The 22,424-nt window shown below is 50.0% G+C and overlaps 1 protein-coding gene and 2 non-coding genes across 14 annotated transcripts; all 3 read left to right on the top strand.

The window, feature by feature from the left end:
- Positions 1 to 1,031: 1,031 nt before the first annotated feature.
- Positions 1,032 to 21,211, top strand: Tnpo2 (transportin 2). 12 transcript variants are annotated; one of them, XM_087594387.1, is made up of 25 exons: positions 1,032 to 1,097; positions 2,480 to 2,591; positions 4,398 to 4,473; positions 4,550 to 4,699; positions 8,303 to 8,409; positions 8,492 to 8,625; positions 8,716 to 8,797; positions 8,871 to 8,993; positions 9,091 to 9,209; positions 10,774 to 10,834; positions 10,936 to 11,101; positions 11,231 to 11,383; positions 13,626 to 13,851; positions 14,035 to 14,206; positions 14,966 to 15,052; positions 15,126 to 15,233; positions 15,315 to 15,473; positions 17,099 to 17,186; positions 17,384 to 17,482; positions 17,959 to 18,054; positions 18,351 to 18,426; positions 18,621 to 18,720; positions 18,798 to 18,872; positions 18,959 to 19,086; positions 19,164 to 21,211. In XM_087594387.1, exons 2-24 carry the CDS (start codon positions 2,493 to 2,495, stop codon positions 19,064 to 19,066), a joined length of 2,664 nt encoding a protein of 887 aa, XP_087450513.1. In that variant the 5' UTR covers positions 1,032 to 1,097; positions 2,480 to 2,492; the 3' UTR covers positions 19,067 to 19,086; positions 19,164 to 21,211.
- Snord41 (small nucleolar RNA, C/D box 41) lies at positions 13,883 to 13,952 on the top strand. Its single transcript, XR_015644478.1, has one exon. It is a non-coding gene; the product is annotated as a small nucleolar RNA SNORD41 (small nucleolar RNA).
- LOC134483716 (small nucleolar RNA ZL2) lies at positions 17,228 to 17,302 on the top strand. The gene has a single exon (XR_015644497.1). It is a non-coding gene; the product is annotated as a small nucleolar RNA ZL2 (small nucleolar RNA).
- Positions 21,212 to 22,424: the final 1,213 nt, after the last annotated feature.

The raw sequence follows: 22,424 nt of genomic DNA, 5'->3' as shown, positions 1-22,424 counted from the left end.
ACACGTACATGGCAGCTCACAACTGTCTTGTAGCTTTCTAGTTCCAGATTTAACACCTGACTTTCTCTGCCATCGGGCAGAAACGTGAAGCACAGACATGAATGCAGGCAAAACAAACATAAATTTAAAAAAATTGCCATGTGTTTTTTCTCAGTTCCATGTAAAGTGTTAAACAGTATTGAACAATAACAGAACAGAGAGTTGCTCTTGTAAAAGAAAAAACGCAGCAGCCCAAGTTGCATGCCCTGCTCTTTATGTCGGTGTAGTGCTATTTGGAGGCGCGAAAGAGAAACAGGCTCCCTCCCCCCTCCCCGTTTCTCTGTGTAGCTTTGGCTGTCCTGGAACCAGCTCCGTAGACCATGGCTTTTGTGATGTAGCCCAGGCTTTCCTGGTACTAGGGGGCACACTGTTGCCGTACTCTCTATCCCTCCCCTCCCTCACCACAGTCCGGCAGTTCTGAGGCATGCCGGACTGCGAACAGTTTAAATCTTAGGGAGTTTTAGCAAGGGCACGGTTAGCTGTGGTTGAGGGAATCCCTAGGTCCATTACACACCGAGAGCACCCATGCACTACCAAATTTCTAGCTCCTGAAAAATCTGCAGTTGGGGGCTGGAGTCTAGTACTGTCGGCTCTCGCAGAGGACCCAGGTTTGATTTCAGCATTCATATGGCTCACCACCACCAGCTTCACAGGCGTCCAATACCTTCTTCTGGTCCCTACGGCACTGCGCGCACATGGTTCAGGCAAAACACCAATATACATTAAATAAGAAAGCTGCAGTAAGAAAAAGGGAAAGAGACGCTGGGAGGACCTAATGGCTAGAGAGGCCTAGAGGCGGTGCTTATTCTCTCACGTGATTCAACTTGGCTAGGCCGCTCTGTGCCAGATCACGTGTGAGTGCTTCGCTCTCCGATTGGCTCGGCTAGGCCAGTTTGAACGGCGTACGGAAGCCGAAACTGTTCATTTCGGCCGCGTTTTTTTTTTTTTTTTTTTTTTTTTTTTTTTTCTTCTTATTCCCTGCCTCTGGCTCCCTCCTTCCGCGCGAGCCTCTGGAGAAGCTGCAGCACTTAGGCGCCTCCGCTGCCTCCCGGGGCCTGGTAGGTGGGCCTCGCTCGGCCCGGGCCCCTTGGCTTCAGCTCGCCTCGAACCTCCCTGGGTTCTGGGCCTGCGCCGCGCGCCGTCCAGGCGTCGGGGTCGCGCCCGGCTGAGAGGCGGGGTACCGGGTTGGGCCAGCTCTCGAGGCCGGCAGAACGGGCCGGGCGGGGGAGGGGGAGCTGAGCTGATCTCAAGGGGTGGGGCCTCGGCGCCCGGGCAGGTTCGGGTGCCACGAGATGCGGGCCAGTGGGGCGGCTGGGGTCGGGCTGGAGGGGCCCTGATTGGGGGAATCGTCGGGGGACGTCGCGAGGATCGGGTGTGTGTGGGGGTCTGTTTCTGCGGGGCTTGGTTGGGTCTGACTGGGGGTAGACAGCCTTGAAAGTTGAGAGGGGAAGGTTGTTTGGTCCTGATAGGGAGGGGCGTCAGACTTAAGGCCAGAGGGCTTTGCTGAGTCTGACTGCGAGGCGGTGATGGGATCCGTTGAGGGTAGCGCACCGGGCGGGTGTTTGTGCGGGACTCTTTAAGGGAAGCTGCAGGGATTGGACGGATGGGGTCTCCGACACGAAGTGGTCGGGGGGCTTAGGGGAATTTGATTGGGGGAACTGCCAGAGATCCGTCAGCATTAATTCCTGCTGACTGGGGAGGAGGGTAAGGGCTAGAGAGGCTTGGCCAGATCTGATTGGGGCAGGCAGCGGGCATTGGGGGCTTTGGTCCTGGGTTGGGCGGTTTTGACTGGCTCTCATTCAAAGAGACATTGGAGACTTATCGGGATTGCTTGTATTCTGGTTAAGGAGAGTCACTGGGCCGCGTCTAGGTCAGAAAGGGGGGCATGTGGCGTCTACTGAGCTTGTAGAGCCGGTTTAGAAGAGGGAGCAGGGATAAGCAGGATCTGGGCGCTTAGGGACCTAGAAGAGCTCAGGAATCTAGGAGGCGGCTGGCATCTAGCGGAGCTGGAAGGCTGGATTTTGGGGAAGGGAATCCTCGTGGACTGAGCCTTCACCTGAAAGACCGCTGGGGCGGAGCCCCTAGCCCTCGAGGGAGGCGGAAGCCGTGAGGCCCGTAGCTGGGGGCGGCGGTGGCGTGGACCTCTTTGGAAAGAGGGTTTCCTCGTTAGGCTCGATGTGGATACGTCGCGCCCCCGCCGCTGGTCCTGATGGCCCGCTTTTATATTCCCCCCACATGCACTCCCGAGCCCGCGACTGCGTGGCCGAGGATGGCATAGCTGGCGGGGACCCCGCACTTGGACGGGCGCGGATTGGAGGCCTCCGCTTGTCCGCGGAGAGCGCTTGCGTCTGCATGCAGCCGCCTCTGCCTCGGGGACTCAACTTGGGTCTCACACAGAACTCCAGCGACCCAGCGCTGACCCAGGCTCCTACCCCTGCAGTTCGCCTTGCACCATGGACTGGCAGCCAGACGAGCAGGGCCTGCAGCAGGTCTTGCAGCTTCTCAAAGATTCGCAGTCGCCCAACACAGCTACTCAGCGCATTGTGCAGGATGTATCCTTCTTTCCTTCCGGGGCTCGTGGAACAGGGCAGAGAGGGAGGGACTACTTCTTGATTCCCAGACTCTTTCTGCTGTGAGAGAACATGACATGGACGAGAATTAAAGGGTTAGATCTTTGGGTTCCATTTCTGGAAGTGGAGAAAATGATGGGGATGCCTGATGTTCACTGAGTACTTAATTCTTTAACCGTTAAAGTGAGAGTTGTTGACTTTCCTTTAATACATGGGAACCTGGAGTCTTCTAAAGGGGAAATGCCTTGGCCAAGCCTCAGCTAGCAACCAGGGTTTTGAGAAGACCAGGCATCCAGCCATCTCCGATTTTAATCCAGTCTGCCTTGTCAGAATGAGGGTAGATGGATGGGTAGGGACATTGAGTTGAAACATGAATGTTTTTGTAGTTGGAAGCTTTTTTCCTAAGAGCTTTTATAAATACATTTACATGTATATATGTATATATATTTAAAGTCCTGGTTAGTTTTGTTATTAATTTGGTACACCTATGAAGAGGGGCCTTCAGTTGAAGAATCTCAATCAGCTTGGCCTGCGAGCATGGCTGTGGGGAATTGTTTTGATTACTAATAGGTTCTGGGCTGTGTAGGAAAGGTTGGTGGATGTGAGTGGGGAGGACCTAGTAAGCAGCTTTGTGTAGTGCTTTCTTCAGTTTTAGTCCTCGAGTTCCCACTTTAGGACTTCTCCCTGATGAGCTAAAACAAATGCTTTGTTCCCTGACTTGGTTCTTTCAAGTGCTTTATCACAGGACAGAGAAGCAAATTAGAGCAAGTCCTGAATTTTAAATGATATAGCCATGATAGCATGCACCTTGAATCGTGTAATAACGGTATTCAGGTGGCAGAGGCTGGTGAGTCTCGGAGTTTGGGTGCAGCCTGGTATTATGAAGACTATCTCAAATATAAAATTAAATGTTTGAAACAGTATTGAGTTTCATTTGAAAATGGGACTGGCCCACCGCCTTTCTGTGCAGTGCTGAGAGTGGAACACACCGGCCTGGAACGTGTGGCCCCTGCTTTATCCTGGACCTGTACCCTAAGCTCTGCTCCTGGAACTCAGTCATCCACTCGCTTTATTTTCTCTTAATAGGGCTGGAGACTCAATGGTCTGGCCTCACATATGCTGGATGTATATTTTACCACTGAGTTATATCCCTGGGCTCTTTTCTTTTTTCTTTCTTTCTTTCTTTCTTTTTTTTTTTTTTTTTGAGTCATGGTCTTTGTATAACAGATTAAATTATTAACTTAGAACTGAATATGTAGCCCAAGTTTGCCTTGAACTCAGGGTGATCTTCCTGCCTCAGCTTCCCTGGTGCTAGGATTCTGGCCATGCACCACACCCAAGTGGCTTTCCAGTCTGCCGAGAAAAGCAGGTTTCACTGGAGTCCCTAGATCACAGACGTGAGTAGCAGCTGCCAGTTTAAGAGAAGTCATCTTTTTCCAGTCCTCTCCTGCTCTGGTAAGGATATAAGGGTAGTGTAGGAAGCGCAGTCATGTGATCCTCCTGAGAAGGCCTATGGTGCTGTGAGGTTAGGAAGTGATTTGTGTTGTCCCAGGAGTTGACCACAGAATTGATTTGGTCACTAGCATTCCGAGCAATGTGGCACCGAAAGTCTGTTGCCTAAGAAAGGTTCTTGCCTCTCAAGTTCTTAGGTTTTTTGTTTTGTTTTGAGACGAGGTCTTGGGTTCATGCTGGCCTGGAATTCAGGATCTTGCTTCAGCCTCCCTAGTGTTGGGATCACGAACGAGCTCCAATAGAACTGGCTCTCTAACTTCCTTAACAGCCTGGCAGAAACTTAAACAGCTCAACCAGTTTCCTGACTTCAACAACTACCTGATCTTCGTCCTGACCAGACTCAAATCAGAAGGTACGTCCTCTGTCCCTCCAGGCCACACAGATCTTGCTTCTCCCTTAGTCCTCTGACCTTAGTACTTTTCTCACAGATGAACCAACCCGCTCTCTGAGTGGCCTCATCCTTAAGAACAACGTGAAGGCACATTACCAGAGCTTCCCACCTCCTGTGGCAGACTTCATCAAACAGGAATGTCTCAACAACATTGGCGATGCCTCCTCTCTCATCAGAGCCACCATTGGTGAGGGGGCTGTGGGGGTCGTCATCAAGGACACACTAAGGGCTTGCACTGGGCCAAGAAGCTATTCAACGTGTTCAGGGTATTGCTTACTGAATGCTCCAGCACGCTCTGATAGCACTCTTACTACTGCCATCTGACTGGAGAGAAAACTGAGGCACACAGATGATAAAGGGACTTGCCTGGCAAGTAACAGCTTGGAAACAAGCCAGGCAGTGCAGGTCAGTCTCCCCCCTCCCCCCCGCCCCTTTTTTTTTCTTTTTGAGAAAAGGTAGCTCAGGCTGGCCTCAAACTTTCCGCTCTTCTGCCTCAGCCTTCTGAGTGCAGTGTCCATAGTCTCAAAACGATGTGCCTGAGGCCCAGCAGTTGGAACACCTGCTTCTGCAATCCAGACAGAGTCGTCAGTGATGCCCTCAGAGTGATTCATATACAGTGGGAATTAGTTAATCGAGGTGCCTTGCTGAATCCAGGAAGAAGAAATACCAGAGGACATTGTAGCACTGGAGTTAAGGTTTACTCAGGGACATTCTCCTTTTAAGGCTTTACACTAAAAGTATTAATAGGAGATTTCTTAGCAGCATTTGAGTCTGGAGATCAGAGGGCAACATTGGAGAGTCAGTCATTGCTCCCACCTTGTCAAGATGCTGCTCTCATGCTTTCGCTGCACAGTAGCTTCCTGTCCTTTCTTCTCTCTCCTCCTCTCAGAGTAGAAGTGATGGATTATAGACGCAGGCCACTGCATCCAGCTCATGTGGCTTCTGGGGAGCAAGTCTGGGCCAGCAGGCTTAGGTGGTGGGTGGTTTTTACTTGCTGAGTCATCTTCCCAGCTCCAGATTTTTTTTTAAAGCCATTGTTTGTCTTGAAATCTGTCAACTAAACAGTGGTGTTATTTTTTACCTGTCTGTGCTGTGTGTGTGGAGGTAAAGGACAACTTGGTTGTTGGTTTTCTACTTCTGTGTGGGGCACAGGCTTGGAACTCAGGCCAAGGTGGTGGCAGCAAGTGCCTCTAATCACTAAGCCATCCTAGGAAGGGACAGGAAAGGAAACCTTGCAAAGAAATGAAAGGCTAGGCGTGGTATAGCACATGCTTGCAATTTCAGCATTTAGAGTTTGAGGCCAGCCTGGACTAAATAGTGAGTTCCAGACTAGCCCTAGGTGAGATCTTGTCTCAATAAATGAATTAATTAATTAGTTAATTAATTTTAAAAAATGGCGAGGCATGGTGGCCCAAGCCTTTAATTTCAGTATTTGGGAGGTAGAGGAAGGTGGATCTTCTGAGTTCACGCAACACTGAGCTGCATAGAGAGTTCCAGCCCTGTCAAGATTACAAAGCGAGATGTCACTTATAAGCTAACAAACATACTGAAGACAGAAAAATAGTACTGAATTATCGCTAGACGTTTGGGCCTGTTGATCAAATCAACTGTGGCTTCCAAATACTAAGGGGAAAAAATTGAGTCTCTACATGTCTAGATTTTTTTTCCCTTAGCAATTGTTTTGTTTTAAACTTACTTGTGTGGAAAGTAGAGTGGGGTGTGTAGTGTGTATGTGTGGAGGGTAGAGGACAACTTTGGAAGATTGTTCTCCCCCATGGGTCCCGAGGATCCAAGTCAGGTTGGCGTTCTTGGTGGCAGTGACCTTTATATACTCAGCTCTCTTGCTGACCGCACAGTATACTTTATAACTACGTATTATTGACATTAATTACCACAGGAATTTTAAGTCATGTAGAGGTGATTTAAAGTCTGGGAGGTTGGGGACATAGTTCAGTTGATAAAGTGTGCCTGTTGTCTACAGGAGGGAGTGCATAGGTTCTGTGTAAGTACTGTGCCCGTTTCTGTAATGTGCTTAATTTTGGTCTTTCTGAGGACCTGGAACGAACGAATTCCCCATAAACTGTCTGTTCTTAAAGAAGCCTTTAAGAGCTTTAGGGTGCTGGTACTGATTTTTTTTTTTTTTTTTTTTTTTTTGGTTCTTTTTTTCGGAGCTGGGGACACTGGTACTGATTTTGAAACAGGGGTTTGCTACTCAGCCTGGGGGTTCAAGCTTGGGGTTTCAGACTTGGGACCTTCCTGCCTCAGCCTTGCAGGACTGGCTCACATCTCTACTACAGCATCTGAGCATGGCTGGTCTTTATCGTTTCCGGGGAAGGCTGAGCCATGGTCCAAGAGGTGCTGTGAGGTGGGCAGCTCAGAGTCTGGGGCCTGTCTCAGAGAGGGATGGTGTCATCCTCACAGGCTACCCCGTCATTTCAGAGAGGCTTCAGTTTGAGGCTTGGCATCACTTGAGAGTTGGCAGTGACCGCTTCTGCCCTCCCTGCCATCCTTTATTAATAATGAGTGGTGTGTGCATTGGCCACAATATCCAGTTCTGCCTGGCGGCTCCATTGCCCTCAGGCCTCAGATGAAGCCTTCTACTCAGTACCATGGATTTCATTCTAAACCACTTTACCGAAATGTGAGCATTAGATCCAGTGTCATCATACTTGTTTACTTAAACATTCCCTGTTGGTTTGTGTATGTGTGTGAACATGCTCAGGTGCATATAGACAGTGTGCACACCCTTGCACGTAGACAGGGGCCAATGGAGGATATCAGATATTCTGTTCTTTTACTCAAAGGGTCTGGAGCTAGGCTGGTAGCCAGCCAGTTCTGAGATCTTCCTGCCTCAACTGATTACTGACATTACAGGTGTATACCACTACAACTGGCTTTTTATGTATGTACTGGGAACTGAACTCAGGTCTTCATTCTGGTCCAGCAAAGCACTCTTACCAACCGAGCCATCTCCCCAGCCCCTGTCCACAGATTTCTACTTGTCAGTAGAGTCCTCTCTTCAGATAGAGAGGCTTTCGTGACTTGACTGTTTGATCCCCACTCTTGCCTTTCTTCTGTTAGTATACCAGGATTGCCTGATCTCTAGCCAAGATATCTCTGCTCCAGGGGACTGGGAGGCCACGTCCTCCTTTGAGTTTTTGGATATATGTCAAGATGTCACCTGACCACCATTTTAAAATTGCTTCTCTTTAACTGGCCTAGTTGACAGGCCTTTAACTCCAGCTACTCAAGAAGCTGATGCAAGGTCTTCAAGTTCAGATCTTGCCTTGGGACCTTAACTCAAAAGGTTAAAAAAGCAACAACAACAATAAAAAAATAGGGCCGGGAATTTAGTTCAATAGGAGAACGCTTGCCTACTGTGCACAGGGCCCTGAGTTCAGTCCTCTGTACTATGAAATAAAAGTCACTGAAGAACAGTTTACTCTGTTCTGAGGGCTTGGCTTGTGGAGACCCATATCTTTGTCTTCTGCATTTTCACTTCGTACCTCTCCACACCTGTGAATGCAGTGACTTTGGGCAGATCCTAGGACCTAGAACAGAGTTGTTCCTAGTGAGGCTGTGCTGAGTCAGCAGGATGACTTGAAGAGGGCCTGTCACTCCACAGTGGGGTGCTTGCTCGGCATTCACGAGGCACCCCAAAGAAAGGCTCAAGCAGGACATGCATGAGAGAGAAGGAAGCTGGTGAGCCAGTCTCCTGGTGGGGAGGGTTGAGGGACCAGTAGGCCCAGCCTTGCCCAGCCTGAGCAGCCTCGTTTCCCTGGCTGCCCAGGCATTCTCATCACCACCATCGCTTCCAAGGGTGAGCTGCAGATGTGGCCAGAGCTGCTGCCCCAGCTGTGCAACCTGCTCAACTCGGAGGATTATAACACCTGTGAGGTAGGTGACAGGCAGTACCTGTCCTGGTCCGAGCAGGGAATGGAGCTTAGGGTAGGACTCAAAACCGTCCATTTCTGCTTAGGGAGCCTTTGGAGCCCTACAGAAGATCTGTGAAGACTCCTCTGAGCTTTTGGATAGTGATGCTCTCAACAGGCCCCTGAACATCATGATTCCTAAATTCCTGCAGTTTTTCAAGCACTGCAGCCCTAAGATCCGGTATGTGATGTTCCCCAGAGCAGAATGGTCTTAGAGTTGGTTGGCAGATGCCCGAGTTCCTAAGTGATCCATGCCTTCACTGCCTACTAGGTCCCATGCCATTGCCTGTGTGAACCAGTTCATCATGGACCGGGCCCAAGCACTGATGGACAACATCGATACTTTCATTGAGGTGGGTCACCAGGCTCCAGGTGGATAGGAGAGGCTAAGGGTCCTCAGGCAGCTGACCTCTCCCTTTTACACAGCACCTGTTTGCCTTGGCTGTGGATGATGACCCTGAGGTGAGGAAGAACGTGTGCAGAGCCCTTGTGATGCTTTTAGAAGTGAGAATTGACAGGCTCATCCCTCACATGCACAGCATCATCCAGGTGCGAACGGTCAATCCCAAGGGCAAATGGGTGGCTGGTGGGATTTGGGGAGTCCCCCTCAGTTGGGCTAGGTCTCAACCTCTCTTTATCGCCCCAGTACATGCTGCAGAGGACCCAGGACCACGATGAGAATGTGGCCCTGGAGGCCTGTGAGTTCTGGCTGACGCTGGCCGAGCAGCCCATCTGCAAGGAAGTCCTGGCCTCCCACCTGGTCCAGTGAGTACTCGTGCCCCATGCCCTCAGCCTGTAGTCCTCCCTATACCTGTTCTTACCCCTGGCTGCTTTTTCATAATGTTTTCTTTGAATCCTGTGTACACTGATTTTTTAGGGGATGTAGCTTTAATGACTTCAAAAATTAGGTAACGGAAACCAAATGTGGCGGCTCCTACCCGCACCCAGCACTCAGGAGGCTAAGCTTGGATGATGGCCACAGACGCTGTGTCATGAGTTCCAGGCCAGCCTGGGTTACATAATGAGACCCTGTCTCAAGAAAAAGCTAGAAGAAAAGAGAAGAAGTAGCCCTTAAGCAAGTCAAGGCTTCAGCCTGGCTGGCTCTAGATGCTTACAGAAGGCATCCACTTTCCTTTTAGGCATGGCCTTCCTGGATAAGTAATGCTGTAGCTCTGACTTTCTTTTTTCTTTTTGATTTTGAGACAGGTTTCTCATATAGTATGTATCGGCTGTCCTGGGACTCATTCTGTAGACCAGGCTGGCTTAGAACTTAGAGATCTGCCTGCCTCTGCCTCCCTAGTGCTGGGGTTAAAGACTGTGCCCTACCACTGCCCTGTAGGCCTTGGTGCTCAGTTTAGGAGATCAGAGTCTCTGGAGTGGTACTTTAACAAGAGCTTACTTTTTCGGGTTTTTGAAACAAGTGGGCCTAGAACTTAGGCTCAAGTGCCAGGGTTAGAGGCATGTGGCACCATGGCTGGTTTGGGCCCCCTTGTCTTGACCATTTTGGATCACTTGGTGATCTCAGATTATTGAGAGCAAGTAGGAGTTATGGCTAGAGGAAGAGAGGACTTTCAGGAGGATTGAGACTTGCAAAGAGGGACAGGAAGGTTGTATCAGTTTTCATGTTTAAAGATGTTATGTTCCAGTTGTGTGCAACCACACTTTCTGCTTGTTTCCTGCCAGCAGCCCAACAACTTTGTCTTCAAGAGTGCCTGGATAATGGGTCAGATGTTTGTGCTTTGTGTAGTGCTAGGGGGCAGCATTGTTGAAGGTTTTCAGGGTTCTGTCATTTGCTGTGTTGGGTCAAGGGCTATGACAGTGATAGATGGGGCAGCTAGATGTGGCAGCGAACACCTGTAATCACAGTGTTGGAGGTGACGCAGAAAGATCATGTTTTTGTTTTTAAAATATTTTTTACTATTTTTAAAATGTATGTCAGTGTTTTGTCTGCATATATGCCTGCACCACATGTGTGCAATGCTCACAGAGGCCAAAGGAAGATATTGTGTTCCTTGGGGCTGGAGTTACAGCAACTCATGATCGAAACTTTGAGCTCTCTCCAGCCTCAAGAAGGTGTGTGATTTCTAGGCCAATCATGCTATATAGACCCTGTTTCAAAAGGAGAGGGAAAAAATTATGTCTCCTTATCATGGTAGCTGAAAATATGTTGTTGCTAATTCCCTGAAGGGAAGGGAACAGAAACGACATGGGGATGTGGCTGTGTCACGCACAGTCTGCCCCTTGCTCAGTATTCCGGCTCATACCTGCTTCCTTTCCGGGTGGGTACCTAGTCAGAGTCCCTGCATTCTTACAGTCTCTTTCCCGATAGGTTGATCCCCATCCTCGTGAATGGGATGAAGTACTCTGAGATTGACATCATCCTTCTTAAGGTCAGCCGGGGCGTCCACAGCTGGCTCTGGGTGGCCAACCATGGGTGTTGGGTTGGAGTTCCCCAGCCGGTGCTGAGAAATCTGCCTGGGCTGCTCCCCAGGGGGATGTGGAGGAGGATGAGGCAGTACCTGACAGTGAGCAGGACATCAAGCCACGTTTCCACAAGTCACGCACAGTGACACTGACCCACGAGGCTGAGCGGCCTGACGGCTCTGAGGACGCTGAGGACGATGACGATGACGATGCTTTGTCAGACTGGAATCTGAGTAGGTAGTCGGCTGGCTCTGCGGGAGAGCGTGGGCAGCACTTTATGAAGACTGGCCTCAGGGCTGAGATGGAAGGGCTGAGTACCTGCCCCACAGCCTCCCTGAGCCCCGCCTCACTGTCCCCTTCAGGGAAGTGCTCAGCTGCTGCGCTGGATGTCCTTGCCAATGTCTTCCGGGAGGAACTGCTGCCCCACCTACTTCCGCTGCTCAAAGGCCTCCTATTCCACCCTGAGTGGGTGGTCAAGGAGTCGGGGATCCTGGTGCTGGGCGCCATTGCCGAGGGTGAGTCTCCTCCACTTCATTGGCCCTTGCCTGAACTGACGTGAGCAGTGCAGTGATGGATGTGGCTCTGTAGCCAGGAATTCCTCGGTCTGTTTTTTTTTTTGTTTGTTTGTTTGTTTTTTAAATCTTATTTATTTTTTTGAGACAAGGTTTCTCTGTGCAGCCTTGGCTGTCCTGGAACTTGCTCTGTAGATTAGACTGGCCTTGAACTCACAGAGATCCTCTGTGTTGGGATTAAAGGTCTGCACCTGCACCATCTGACTTCCTTATCTTTTCCAAATAGCTCTGTGATCTCATTCTTTGCCTGGCTTGGCCTGAAAGGTGTCCTCCTTCCCCTAGCAAATTCTCAGTACACTAGCCCTCCCCTCATTCTCTTAAGCAGGTGATTCTGTAATGGTTCAAGCATATGGCTGGTAGCTGTAGTGCCCAGTGCAGGGCCTTCCTCAATACCCATCCCACCAGGGTGCTCCTTGCGTGAGAATCCATTCAGGGGAACTCCCTCTGTATATCCAATGCCAATCCCAGGCTTCATACATGGCCAGAGAGAGCTACACAGGCTGGTACCACTTCTCATGTCCCAGTGTAGAACTAGCTGAAACCTGACTCTTGTTGTTAGGCTGCCCACCAGAATTAGAAGTGCCTAGCTATGGAGTTTCCTTAAATTTAACATTGTGTTAAGCTGAGCACAGTGGCGTACATACCTGTAGCTACAGAACTGGAGGGTTGCAAGTGTAAGTGAGGCCAGCGTAGTCTACACAGGGAGCAGGCAAGCTAGGAGATACCAAGCCCAAACCCACAGGGTGTTCTGTTGTGGGCTGTTGTGGGCATAGCATTTGAGCTTCTTTCATCCCTCAAGCCATAGGATATGGACTGTGGCCACTTTTGTCACGTGTGACTATCGTAACACCCAGAATTGCTGCCTAAACTAAGGTCACTGGGCAGCCAGGGCTTTCGGTCTGGAGAGCTTTTAATACCTGTGAGTGAGGCCTAGGTTTTGGAATGGGATACAATTTATCAATACAACATTTGTCTGGATTTTAAAAGGATCTGGGCTCCATATCAAGAAATGGTTTCATGATGACTACTTTCTTGGTGATAATGCTATCTCAGATATCATGCAATAATTGTACGTGGTAATTTTTTATTTTATGACATAGTCTTGCTATGCTGTGATTTCTCCTGACCTAGACTCCCTAGTGTTGGGATGACAGGTGTGTATCACCACACCTGGCTAAAAGCAGGGTCTCTTGTATACTTTAAGCAAGTCTTGAACTTGTGGCAATCCTCCTGCCTCTGCTTCAGAGTAGTATCGCTCACCTGTGACTATGTGGAAGCACCCAAGTTAGGTGTACTCTGTTCTATAGACCAGTGAGAGAGATCTACAGAAGTTGATCCCAATAGTGAAGTTGCATTCATAGTTGGGCATACTCTTAATCCCAGCACGCAGAGGCGGAGGCAGGCAGATCTCTTGAGTTCAAGGCCAGCCTGGTCTGCACATTAAATTCTCAAAAGTCAGGGTGAAACAGGTGGGTGGGGGGATGCCCAAGGCCTAAGGTTTTATTCCCAGTACTGAGAAAATGAAACAAAAAACCTCCACCAAACAAAAATTAAGCAATTATAAAGTTAGAAAATAAGGGCTGGAGAGATGGCTCAGTGGTGAAGAGCATCTGACGCTCTTTCAGAGAACAAGTTTCATTCCTGGCACCCGTGTAGCCCTTTATGATTTCCTCTAACTTCAGCTCCTGGGTAGTTGAGTCCTCTTCTGCCCTCTGTGGGCACTTGCACATACCTTGCCCACTCAACAACACCCCTCGTACACTAAAGTAAAATAAATCAAGCGAGGGGGTGGAGTGAAGAAAGAGACAGAGATGGGGAGGGAGGGGGCACGAGATAAAAGTACAAGTGTAGAAGGTTTCAAGTTGAGAATCACTTCCTGTTCAGTCTCATGACACCTACTTCTCTAAGTAGTCCTGCGATTTTGATTATTGAAGTGGGAGGTGGAGAGGTAGGGGTGTTTCCCTCCTTGATTATGCTGGCCTCCTGCCTTGAGTGCTAGTATTATAGGTTTGGGCTTGTGCCCAGCCAGAATTTGGACCACCTTCAGCTGCAATGTATCTGCCATGTCCCCATTTGCTCCTGCCTTTTATGGGCTCTTTGAAGAGCCTCAGTTTTTCCACCTATCATGTTGAGTTGGATATGCCCCAGCCTTCTTAAAAACCCTCCTGTCTCCTGGTAACTACAGGCTGCATGCAGGGAATGGTGCCCTATCTACCTGAGCTGATCCCACACCTCATCCAGTGCCTGTCAGACAAGAAGGCCCTAGTTCGCTCCATTGCCTGCTGGACGCTGAGCCGCTATGCCCACTGGGTAGTCAGCCAGCCACCTGACATGCACCTCAAGCCTCTGATGACGGAGCTGCTCAAACGTATCCTGGATGGCAATAAGAGGGTGCAGGAGGCAGCCTGCAGGTGAGCCCACTCCTGACCTCCGTCCTCACCCTGGGAAATGATGATGCCTATGACTGCTGACAAGACTCTGATCACTGTCGTATTCGTACTGGCTGATCCTGGATATACCTCCCTAGCTGCCCGTGTTAGCTGCTCCATCTGCTAGGCTCCATTAAACTCCCCTTCCTGTCTTCTCCCTGCCAGTGCGTTTGCTACCCTGGAGGAGGAGGCGTGCACGGAGCTGGTGCCCTACCTCAGCTACATCCTTGACACTCTCGTTTTTGCCTTTGGCAAATACCAGCATAAGAACCTGCTCATCCTCTACGATGCCATCGGCACCCTGGCTGACTCTGTGGGCCACCACCTCAATCAGCCAGTGAGAACCTGGACACACTCTGTCCTGTCCTGTGTCCCTTAACATCTGGTGTCTTGGTATTGACCTTGTTACATGCTGAGGACAGGGCCATGACAGGCAGGCTGAAGCACTTAGCCCTGTTCTTACTCTGCTTCCAGACTAGTGGGATGATCAAGCCAGCTGGGTCAGTCACCAGGTCCTCCAGGGAGGGAGCCAGGACCAAAAAGAAAAAAGACAATTAGACGACACCGTCGCACGACCCCAGCCAGTTCTGAGGTTGAGGCGGGTTTATTTTTCCCAGTCTGCTTTTACACCATTTTAAGTACATGCAAGTAATAAGGTCAGTTCTAGGTTAAGGAAGGAGCAAGGCAATAAACAAAGTCCTGTGATCGCTGCTTCTAGAGGCTCATCAGGATGGCCAAGATATCTGAGCCTCCTTCCCGGTGCTAGCCCAAAGTCATATTCTTGCCTGAAGCCCACTTCTTTGTCCTAGCCCAAAGTCAGATTCCTGTCTGCACTTACTTTCCTGTCCTGGCCCAAGGTCAAATTCCAGCCAAGTTTCTAGAGTCGGCACCAAAAGCTCTTTACAGTGGGAGGTGGACAGTTATGAGAGGCCAGGGCTGTGCTGGGAGAGCTCAAGGGTCTTTGGGTCCCAGGAGGCCCTACCCAGGTTCCTGGGAGTGAGCGGAAGGGACACGCAGATGAGAAGGATCAGGAGCACGGATCTTCCCTAAGGGATAAATAGCACTGACTGAGTAGGCTGCCCCTACCTCTCTCCAGGAATACATTCAGAAGCTGATGCCCCCACTGATCCAGAAGTGGAATGAACTCAAGGACGAAGACAAGGACCTCTTCCCCCTGCTGGAGGTGAGTGGGCTCAGGTCCTTCCTCGGAGCCCTCCCTCCTGGCCTGGGCTTACCTTTTCCCTTTTCCCTGCTAGTGCCTATCATCTGTGGCCACTGCCCTGCAGAGTGGCTTCCTGCCCTACTGTGAGCCTGTCTACCAGCGCTGTGTTACCCTGGTGCAGAAGACACTGGCCCAGGCCATGGTGAGCACCCTGGATCTCCTGACCACTTGTTCTACTGCCCAGGCCCTAGACTGCTTCCTCACCTGCCTCATTTGCATCTAGATGTACACACAGCACCCGGAACAGTATGAGGCCCCAGACAAGGACTTCATGATTGTTGCACTGGACCTGCTTAGTGGCTTGGCTGAGGGTCTGGGTGGCCATGTGGAACAGCTGGTAGCGAGAAGTAACATCATGACATTGCTCTTCCAGTGTATGCAGGTGAGTGGGTACCCAACATAAGCCACTCCCAAGTCAGGCCATACCTAAACAAGCCAACTTTTTTCTTTTTTTCTTTTTTTTTTTCCTTCTTTTTTCTTTTTTTCCGGAGCTGGGGACCGAACCCAGGGCCTTGCGCTTGCTAGGCAAGCGCTCTACCACTGAGCTAAATCCCCAACCCCCCTTTTTCTTTTTTTAAAGACAGGATTTCTCTGTATTTTCTGGCTGTCCTGGACCTTGCTATGTAATGTAGACCAGACTGGCCTCAGCAGAGATCTGCCTGTCTCTCTCCAATATGCTGGGATTAAAGGCATGAGTTACCACTGCCCAACTAACATCTAGTTTTATAAACAAATGAATAAATGTATGTTGGCTGGTTCCTAAGGAATAAAACCTGGATTTTTGCCTGCTCTTCCCCACACAGGTGTGCACTCATACTCTACCCACACATGGGTAGAACAGTAAAAAAAAATTTGTCAGACACTATAATGCAAATTGGTCTGCAAAATAAAGTACAGGCATCTGTGGGGTTTTTTGTTTGTTTGTTTGTTTTTTTTTTTTGTTTTTTTTTGTATCTGTGGTCTTAATCCCAGCACTCCCCCCCCCCCCCCCCCGAGCTGGGGACGGAACCCAGGGCCTTGCGCTTGCTAGGCAAGTGCTCTACCACTGAGCTAAATCCCCAACCCCTAATCCCAGCACTTTAGATCTAGAGGCAGAGGCAGGCAGATTTCTGAGTTCCAGGCTCAACCAGGCTCTGTTGTGAGACCCTGTCTCAAAAAACAACAAAACAAAATACAGGTAATGGGAAGATGTAGGGAGATGGTCCAGTCAGTAAAGTAGTACCTGCCAGACAACAGGACCTGAACTTGATCTCCACCACCCATGTAAAAATTTGGGGTAGGTACTGAAGAGGTGACTTAGGTTAAGGGCATTTGCTGTTCTTCCAGAGAACCCGTTTGGTTCTGACCACTGCCTGCTTTAGCTTCCTAGGGGACCTGACTCCCTCTCCTAGACTCCAAGGATACCTATGAACATGTACAACTGTCTCACCCAGTGTGCACACGCATTTAAAGATGAAAATAAGTGGGTACAGCTTCACAGAGGAGTCTTTGATTCAAAGTACTGGGGAGGTAGAGGCAGGGAGGATCCCAGGGCTCTCTGGCCAGCTTGTCCAGCTGAGTTTTAGTGAGCTCAGGTTCAGAAAGAAACTATTCCTCAAAACTAAGATAGGGTGACTGAGGATGCACACGAGTGCCACAGTTAGGCCTGATGATGACTTTGATAGAGGCTTAAGTCAGAACATGGTAGTGCCTAGGTTGGCCAGGTCTGTGAAGCAAGACCCTGTCTCAGAGAAATTAAGAGTATATTTAATATAACTGTTATTTTGTGGTTTGGGGAGGGGGAATGGGGTGAGGATAAAACAGGGTTAGGGAGAAATTTAAAAGTAAATGCTTACTAGTGAACTTCACTCCCAGGTCCTGGAAAACAGGCTGTAGTGTAGTAGAAGGCCAATGGAGTAAGGGACTGTGTTTGTGGTCAGGATGTGCTCTAGGGTCTAAGCCACCTCAGATGGCTTAGATGGAAGGAGTCAAGGAGTCTGTCATTTGTGCAACCTTTCCCACCTCCAGGATTCCATGCCTGAGGTCCGGCAGAGTTCCTTTGCCCTTCTGGGAGACCTTACCAAAGCCTGCTTCATCCATGTCAAGCCCTGTATCGGTAGGCTACTTCCTTTGCCCCTATCCCATAACCCCAACGTTGGCCTCAAGTGATGGAGACATGACCCTGGGAGGCCCATGACCGAACTGTCTGTATTCGTACTGTCTGATGGGGTCTGCCCAGTCCAGTTCTGGGAGTGTGGCCTCATTGGCCTTTCTGCTCAATTTTTCTCCCTGCTCTTTTCTTTGCATTATTAGCTGAGTTCATGCCTATTCTGGGCACCAACCTGAATCCTGAGTTCATCTCTGTCTGCAACAATGCCACCTGGGCCATTGGGGAGATCTGCATGCAAATGGGTGAGTGCCCTGAAAGTGGCCTCTGCAGTGATCTGCTTCTCTGCAGCCAGAACTTTGCTTTGTTGGCTGGGGACGAACATGCTCTGATTTCCCTCACAGGTGAAGTCAAATCACTCAAGGGCCATGTATGAGGAGGGGTAGACAGTTTGTTCCTATTGGACCATCTCCTGTAATTGTTTTTCTGAAAGGTCCACTGGGATTAGTGACTTTGGCCTCCTGTCCTTAGGGAAGATTGGGTAGAGTGATCTTGTCACCTTTTGGGTAGTGGCCTCAGAGACTCATTGGGTGGTTATTCTGTGCTGGCTGTGGACTTGGTGGGGAGTATCCCGAGGGGGGGCCTTTGCTCTCTCAGGCTTTGTGGTGCACCGGCCAGTCTGAATGTAACTGGGCTCTTGGAGTGAAGTCAGCCATACCCAGCTGGTGGGTGCTCTGTGGGTGGAGTGGGCAATGCAGGGCTCTGAATGGCTGGTCTCTAGGGGCAGAGATGCAGCCCTATGTGCAGATGGTCCTCAGCAATCTGGTGGAGATCATTAACAGGCCCAACACGCCCAAGACACTGCTGGAAAACACAGGTGAGTACCAGGCAGGGCTGAGAGGGCATAGTTCCAGGAAGGGTGCTAACACCTGAATAGGACTCAGGAGGAACCCAAGGAACAACACTGGCTTTAGAATATATGGATGGGAAGAGATCCAGGCTGGGTGGGGAGGACACCTATGGGCCAAACTCAAGGGCCCAGGATAGCCACAGGATCGTTCAGTTGGGGCCTGTGGGGCGGGGCTCGGTGCCTCCTGTCAGAGGCCCCGCCACGTACCGTCCCGGGGCCACTCGGGGTTGCAGGTCGCCTGACGAGTCCCTCTGCCATTCCAGCCATCACCATCGGCCGCCTGGGCTACGTGTGCCCACAGGAGGTGGCACCCATGCTGCAGCAGTTCATCCGGCCTTGGTGTGTGCCTGCCTGGGTGGGACCTGTTGGGGGTGGGCAGGACAGCTGTATCCCCCAGCGCCACCCCCATGGATGCATGTGGGAGACCTCTACCCACTGACACCCACCCCGTCCTATACCCTCCATTCATCCTTCATCTGTGCTTGTCCAGCCCCAAGTCCATCCACTGACCTGCTGCCCTCCTCCATGGCCAGGTGCACGTCCCTTAGGAACATCCGGGACAACGAGGAGAAGGATTCTGCCTTCCGAGGCATCTGCATGATGATTGGTGTCAATCCTGGGGGTGTTGTGCAGGTCCGGGCAGTGGGGCTCAGAGGGCAGGGAGGGGGCTGGCTTGGGCGGCCCCTCACATGGGATCCATCATGTTTCAGGACTTTATTTTCTTCTGCGATGCTGTAGCCTCCTGGGTGAGCCCGAAGGATGACCTTCGGGACATGTTTTATAAGGTGAGGCTCCTGGTGGTCTCATGGGAGTCCTGGGTAATGGGCACCACAGGCTTGCCCCAGCCCACTGTAACCCTGCCTCACTGCAGATCCTCCATGGCTTCAAAGACCAAGTTGGGGAGGAGAACTGGCAACAGTTCTCAGAGCAGTTCCCACCTCTGCTCAAGGAGAGGCTGGCAGCCTTCTATGGGGTCTAGGTGAACGTGGAGACCACCAGGTGAGCAGGTCTTTCAGCCCTTGGGCCTATCGGAGAGTGAAAAGAACGAGACCCTGAACCCTCCCTTTCCCCTACAGGTTTTTGTCTGCGTCATCGTCGGAGGGTGTGCTGGGGAATGTGCTGCTTCCAGAAGTCACTGTGCCCTGGTCGAGGGGGGTTAGGGAGGAGTGAGTGGGACCTAAATCCAGGTGCAACCCAGTCTGTGCACCTGTCCATCTGTCGGTCCACTTGCCCCACCGGGCCTGATGAGTGGGCAGGTGGGTGGGGACTCCATTCTCATCCTACAAATAGGGAGGGGGGTGGGACTTCTTGGTGGGCAAGAGTTCTCTGGGCTCTAATCTGGGTCATCTCGGGCAGCTCACTTGGGCCAGCCATGTGGGAGGGAGGAATCCATAAGGCCTACCGAATCCGGTGTCAGATAAGGCAAGGGAATTACAGGTGGGGAGGGGGGTTCCTTGTAGAGAAGCATACACTCACATGTACACATGTGGACACACGCATGTGCGGGCTCCATAGCCAGCTAGGCTGGGCCAACCGCCCCACCATTTCCTCGACTGCATGGAGACAGTAGAATTAGTGAACCCCCAAATTATGCCTATGGCCTTCTGTGTACCTTGCATCTAGAGTATAAGAAGCTTCTGCTGTTTTGCCAGAATTGGTGGTAATGGGGAGGGCTGGGGGGTTTGGGGGACCTCAGCTGGGCTCCCAGGGTCAAGGGAGGAGGGTGGTCATCTGGGGGCTGCCTTCTCAGCACTGGCTCACTTTGGACCTGCTCCATACACTTCCTGCCAGCTTCATGGCAGCCTCATGTAGTGTGTCCCCATCGTTGTCACATCCTAGCCAGCAGCAGAGTGGGGACCGTCGGAGCAGCTGAGACTGGCTTGAGGCTACCCTGTACCCTTTTCCTGTGCTCCAAGGGTATTTAAAGTCATAGTCCTGGGACTAGTTTTCCTTGCGAAAGCTAAGGGCTGTTGGCTGCCAGGGCTGCTTTCCTGGATCTCTTGAAACAGCTTTAAGGATAGTCCAGTTCTCTGCTCCTGAGAACCCCATTCTCCAGAGCTGGGGCAACAGAATGTGCTTGGTGAGAACAAAGGACAGAAGTTTACTGGGTCTAGCAAGATTTGAAGGCTTGGAGGAGGAGCAGGGTGTACCCAGGGCCTCAAACTTTGTCCCTTTTGGGACTTAGGATTATCACAGTGTCACTGTCACTGGACTCAGACCACACCAAATTGGTATACTGACTCTAAAACTCTTTGAAGAAATTGGTTGGGGATGCCATCTAGGTGGGAGGGGCTTCCCGAGAGAAGAGGGGCATGATTATTTCCAAATTAGCTATGGAAATCAGTCTTGTAAGATCCCTGAAAATTTTCCTCCGTCCCCTTCTTTGCTTCCTACGTTTTTGGGAGCCCATTATATTTTGGGCTTTGACTGGAGTTCTGCATAGTAGGGCCTGCCTGCTCCATCATCCCTCTAAGGACCTGGACCGTATTCCATCCAGGCCTTGTATCTTTTCTCAAGTAGGGTCAGGCCCTGCCTCTATTCCCAGGGACACTTAGTGCACATTCCATAACTCAGCTAGTGGTCCCCATTCCCTCCAGCCTGAAACTTGAGCAGGTCTCTGGAAGTCATTTGTAGGAAAAAAATTTTTTAAAGAAAAATACCATTAGCTTTCTGGTAATTCCACTTCTTAGGAGCATCCTCTGCTGGGTCTTGGGGTGTATTGATGGATTGACTGTCTGATGTAGTTGTGACCCCTCTTTGTCCAAGGGGGTTGTTCCAGCTACCTTCAGGAAAAGGGAGCCCGATTCTTGTATTTCCCTTTTTTTATTTTATTTTATTTTATTATTTTTTAAAGAAATTATTTAATTTTTTAATTTATTTTTTAGTTGGTTTTTGCACAATGAAGTTTCAGTTTCTTCACCTTCCTTGTCCAGGGCTGCGACATGGACTGACCTTGATCTGTAGCCCTCCCTGCTGCCATTACCCCGAGTCTTTTATTACCATTACCCCATGGGCTCCCAGGTCTATCCATCTGTTACTGTGCTGTGCTGGGGACTAGCGCCTAGGTGGCGTGAGATTCCACTCGTGTAGAACTTTGTTGAGTAAAGGTCAGTTTCTTGTGAAACCCTTGTTGTCTCATTTCCTAGTCCTTGGCTTTGGTAGAGTGGTGTGGAGGTGGAAGGTAGAGAATACCTCAGAGCACCTGCTTTCTCTTGGCTTCTGAGGGTGAGCACACGCAAGTGGAGATGCACAGCTGCTCCTGGTGGTCTGCCTGACTGAGGCAGGAGGATGTCAAGTTTGAAATCCACCTGGGCTGGTTGCTATGTCTCAAAAAGTGTAGATGATTTATGAAGTTAAATTGAGGCTAGTGGTAGCTAGTTTAGCTAGATATATAGGTCTCACTTTTATTCCCAGAACTTGAAAAAGTAAATCAAGTGACCAAGGAAGCTTCCTCTGTTTCTGTTTCCATCCTAGTAAGGTGGGAAGGTGAATGTGAAAGTGATTAGAAATGGTAGGTGTCCTCCTTGACAGTTAACAACCCAGGAAAGGGCTACTGTACAGTAAACTCATTTACAAAGCCTTGCTGCAGACATAACACAGTTTTAGGTCACTGGGCAAGCTTGAAGTTTTTTTGAGATCTTAAAGAACAACAGGCCAGGCTGAGTGGTGATGATGGTGATTGTTTTTAGTGCCAGCAGTGGGGATTAAAGTGAGGAGGTAGAGGTAGGTGGATTTCTGAATTAAAAAACCACCCTGGCCTACAGAGTGAGTTTCAGGCGAGCCAGGACTATACAGAGAACCCCTGTTCTTGGGGAAAGAAAAATGCAGAATGAGACTGTATGGTTGTAGTTCAGCTACCGGAAGATGGAAGCAGGATGACTAAATCAAAATCTGTAAAATTCTCAGGAGAAAAGTATTTTATGTCAGGTTACGTTGGTTTACACCTTTAATCCAGCATTTGAAAGGCAAACTTCGTGAGTTTAAGGCTAGCCTGGTCTAAATAATGACCAGGTTTAAATAGAGATCAGGTCAAGCTACATGATGATATCCTAAACTTAGAAACAACAAAAAAAGCTCACTTCTGAATTCTACATGGCAGTACTGGGGAGCTGTGACACTGTAGACATAAGATTATCCTGGCCCACTGTAGTCCTTAACCATCTATTGCTCACATCTTTGTCTGACGGAGTGTTATTTGAGGCAACCAGAATCTAGACCGAGTTCTAGACAATGGTCATTCAACCGTAAAATAAACATACCTTGGAGCTTAGTTGGTGAAGCTGTTCGAGGTTAAAGACCTAAGTTAGGACTGCCCACATAAGTGTTGGGTGCAGGAG

Source organism: Rattus norvegicus, chromosome 19 (genome assembly GCF_021556685.1).
Source record: "Rattus norvegicus strain SHRSP/BbbUtx chromosome 19, alternate assembly SHRSP_T2T, whole genome shotgun sequence".
In the NCBI taxonomy this organism is placed as follows: domain Eukaryota; kingdom Metazoa; phylum Chordata; class Mammalia; order Rodentia; family Muridae; genus Rattus; species Rattus norvegicus.
The sequence above is the reverse complement of the archived record's forward strand: the minus strand, read 5'-3'. Positions and strand labels throughout refer to the sequence as shown.

What these genes read in the sequence shown, in the direction of transcription:
- Tnpo2 (XM_087594392.1), top strand. Translation starts at nt 2,493, where the DNA reads ATGGACTGGCAGCCAGACGAGCAGGGCCTGCAGCAGGTCTTGCAGCTT. An exon ending in TTTGTCAGACTGGAATCTGA is followed by an intron (nt 11,102 to 11,230) that starts GTAGGTAGTCGG and finishes TGTCCCCTTCAG; the next exon opens with GGAAGTGCTCAGCTGCTGCG. An exon ending in ATCCTGGGGGTGTTGTGCAG is followed by an intron (nt 18,721 to 18,797) that starts GTCCGGGCAGTG and finishes ATCATGTTTCAG; the next exon opens with GACTTTATTTTCTTCTGCGA.